Here is a 4,202-nt window from a genome sequence, read left to right as displayed (position 1 = left end):
TTCATTTGACATCAATTTTTATATTTTTTATGTATAAACATTCATATGATAATTACATATTTATGTAGTTTTTGCAGTAGATTTTATAAGGTAAGAAAAGATAATGAATAATGAGTAATTATATGTTGTTGTTCTTGTTTGTTAGTTTAGTATGGTATGTTTATTAATCTATTCAGTGTAATAATGTTAATGTATATTCAAATAATCTATCAAATAGTATTCTTAAACATATTGGTATAAGTAATATAATTTTTTTTAAAGATTTCAGATTTTTTGAAAAATAAATTTTGCCAATTTTTCATGAAACGGATATAAGAGTAAAGAGACTTGTTTCTATTGATAAGAAAATAATAAAACAAATCAACAAGCTTTGCAATAAGAACCTCACCAATTAGAGTTGCTCCACAACTCAAACACTTTATTTAGAATCATTTATGAATAGTTTTATCTTATTAGTGTTTGACTTGATATAACCCTTCCATAGTGAACTCACTCTATAAATAACTACAACTACGATAAATAAGGCCATTAATATGCCTCATTTGGCTATTTATTTCAACATCCAAGGAGGATTTAGGTATATTGAATCTTAGTTTTTGAGAGAAACCATAGTTTAGTAGTCTTATCATGTATAAGATTTTAAGATGAGATTGTGACCAAGTTGGCATCTAGAGATCACGATGATTGGATTCATATCAATTTATAGTGAATAATTCAAAATTATAATGTGAATCATGAGCATTGTTTTAACTTCTTATGCATAAAAAACTCGTTCTATGTTCTATGAAACGTATATCATCATGGTAAATCTATATAAAGGATATTATAGATGTTTGTAAAGCATATTTAGATTATTAAGAGAACATAAGAAATATTGTAGAGTTTAGTTGTTCATTATAATGTTGACATAAAAAGAATTAGAAGATGAAAATAAAATCTCATTTGATATAATTATCTTTCCAAAAATAAGTCTTACCAATTTTTCAACAAAGAGAGTCATCTCTATTCATAAGAAAATAATAAAACAAATCAATAAGCTTTGCAACAAGAACCTCACCCATTAGAATTATTCCACAACTCAAACCCCTCATTTAAAATCATTTAGAATCTTACATCAAATCGCCATTGGGTTTGATCTTGAATTTTAAAAAACAAGAAACTATAGTAACTCCACAACGGTAAAGTTTGCTTTAAGTAACTGAAAATATAATATGTTTACGGGCAGCGAGAAAGAAGTCGAAAGTGAAGAGATCTTTAATTCTATTTATACCCAACTCAAGAAAGTAATAGCACAGGCTGATCCAGAGGACAAAGAATGTGTGGTTAAATTGCTCCATATTGATTTCACAAACAGTTTGGTTTGGGTAATACTGTTCGAGTCCCAATAAAGATTGAAGACGAAAATGGATGGAGAATTGGATTCAGTTGGTAGCAATAAAAATAATTCACGTAAGGAAAGACGTTTGCCTAAAAAATTTACTTGTAGATTTTGTAACAGGTTATTTTCTACATCACATGCTCGTAATGGTCATCTGCAAATCCATCGTCAAGGTAAGCAATGGAATTTTCTGTGCATTTGCAGATTACATTAAATTGGCTTTTCTTGTCAATGATTGAATTTTATGGTCAATTGATTAAGGGTAGAAAGATCTTATTATAATTTGTAACAACAGAGATAAAGAATGAGGATATTCAAAAGATAAAGGCTCTTTCTGAACAGGCACGTCCAGGCAGTTATTACATAAAGAAGTAAGTAATAAAGTTGCTAATTGCTTGGGTTGAAGCCATAGAAGCACCTAGCTCATAATTATTTTAAATTTAAAAGTCTACTAAAGTTTCTCTTCACCTTGTAGCAATCAACTCACTGTAGCACCTAAAAATTATGCATCCATCCCAGGAGGAGTGCACACACAAGTCCAGACATGGGGTCAAGCTGGCTATCCATCTTCACTGTCAACATATTCAAACCAGAATGTAGGTGGAGGAATTTCAGGAGTTGGACCATCTTTACCCACATCGTATTTGAACCAGCAACAGCAAGATCATATCAATTATCAAATGAGGGAGAGATACCCATCTCACCATAATCATCAAATGAGAGAGACTTATCCATCTCACCCTAATCCATCTTCACTCTCAACATATTCAAACCAGAATGTAGGTGGAGGAATTTCAGGAGTTGGACCATCTTTACCTCAAGCTGGCTATTCATCTTCATTCTCAACATGTTCATACCAGAATGAAGGCGGAGGAATTTCAGGAGTTGGATCATCTTTACCCACATCATATTTGAACCAGCAACTGCAAGATCATACTCATTATCAGCAACAGCAACAGCAAGAGTTTACTCAAAATCCAGGAGTTCTCTTATATTATCAAACTATCCTAGGAGGAGTGCAGACACATGTTGACCTATCTAGTCCATCACAAGTCCAGGCATGGCCTCAAGCTGGCTGCTCATCTTCACTCTCAACATATTCAAACCAGAATGTAGGTGGAGGAATTTCTGGAGTTGGAGCATCTTTACCCACATCATATTTAAACCAGCAACAGCAAGATCATATTAATTATCAAATGAGGGAGAATGTAGGTGGAGGAATTTCAGGAGTTGGACCATCTTTACCCACGTCATATTTGAACCAGCAACAGCAAGATCATATCAATTATCAAATGAGGGAGAGATACCCATCTCACCCAAATCATCAAATGAAGGAGATTTATCCATCTCTTCCTTACCAAAGGAACAACAATCTTCAAATAGGAGGAGTATCTTTTGTTAACAATTCAGGAATAAGTGGACCTTCTCTTCCCATGAACAGCCATTTACAAATAAGAGGGCCCTCTTTTCCAACTTTTCAAGGAGGCAATCCAAATCTTGTTGTGGGTGGATATGCAGCAGCATCAGCATCTGAGCAACAGCAACAGTTTTTGAGTGTGGATCCTTCTCAGCAAGCCATTCATCAGCACTGGCCTCGCCTTCTACAACCATCAGCGCCATCATCCGCAACCCATGAAAATGATGAGCTTATTCCCTGGAGAAGAGAACACAACAGTTAGGTCAAAAAGAATATGAACGCATAAAGAAAATGCTGCCTATCTGTCAAAGTGACGTGCAGTTATGTGAATCAAGAAATGGGGTAGGAATCTGTCTGTGAAGAAAGAAGGCTTGATTACTATTTGTGCCCTGTTTTGTGTGAAACTTCTGTCATACAAGAGGAACTAGAGTTATGAACAAAGATTCTTGGATTACTGTAGCAAGGTATGAGAATTTGTGGATGGAAATATGAACTTAAATGTAGAAGTATTTCCCCATGTCGTAAACTGCAATCATTCGCAGAGATTTTCAATGTTAAAATGTTTTCTCAATGGTATATGCAATAAGTTCTGATTATCTTAATATCATTTGTTTGAGTTGGTTGATTCATGAATTTTCATGTTTAGTCTTGAGGTCTAATGATACGGTTGTGATTTCTTTCATATACTCCTTTTAAACCTGTTTTGTGACTTAGTGTTGGTTTGGTAAAGGTAATTTGTTTTCACATCTTGTAAGACGTCCATAGGAAAATTTCAATTATTCGAACAAGAGAAACTAGAGTTAGGAACAAAGATTATTGGATTAGTGTAGCAACGCATGAGAATCTATTGATGAAAATATGAATAAACTTCAATGTAAATTTATATTAAATTTCAGTTAATTAGTGTGCTCATTATTTGAAACTATAGATAGATTCAAGATATTCTCCAAATGAAAAATGAGCCCTTCAGAATTAAATCTTAGCTAAAACTTAAATATTTAAATCAATCACAATTTTGGATCTCATACGCATTAGACCTCTAAATATGTGTAGCCTGGGTAATATTAATTATCTTCATTTTTAGCATAGTTAGGTGCCTCCTGCTTATTATTTGGAAAGGAAAAATAAGTGTATTATAAAATTTAAAAGTAATTTTGAAAAATATTTTATGTTATGTTATGAATTATCTTTGAAAAAACCTGACTTGAATGGTAAAAGAAAGGAGGGTTTTTGGTTGCTTATCTTGACTTGTTTTGGGGATTAATGATTTTCAAATTTCTTTCTAAGTGCTACTTCTCCAAGGAGGTGTTGTTCTTGTGATTTAATTAATTTTATAAATATCTTTGGAAATGTCTAGTTAGAATTAGAAAAAAAGTGAATTTACTTTATTTTTATATATCATTATGC

The 4,202-nt window shown here is 32.6% G+C and overlaps 1 protein-coding gene across 1 annotated transcript; it reads left to right on the top strand.

Annotated features, from left to right (window-relative positions):
• Positions 1–1,221: 1,221 nt before the first annotated feature.
• On the top strand, positions 1,222–3,385 carry LOC131068299 (uncharacterized). The gene is made up of 3 exons (XM_058003465.2): positions 1,222–1,551; positions 1,674–1,749; positions 1,854–3,385. The coding sequence occupies exons 1-3, from the start codon at positions 1,404–1,406 to the stop codon at positions 3,055–3,057; spliced, it is 1,428 nt and encodes a 475-aa protein (XP_057859448.2). The 5' UTR covers positions 1,222–1,403; the 3' UTR covers positions 3,058–3,385.
• The last annotated feature ends 817 nt before the right edge of the window (positions 3,386–4,202 follow it).

Source organism: Cryptomeria japonica, chromosome 11 (assembly GCF_030272615.1).
Source record: "Cryptomeria japonica chromosome 11, Sugi_1.0, whole genome shotgun sequence".
Lineage (NCBI taxonomy): Eukaryota > Viridiplantae > Streptophyta > Pinopsida > Cupressales > Cupressaceae > Cryptomeria > Cryptomeria japonica.
This window is presented reverse-complemented; position numbering and strand designations above follow the sequence as displayed.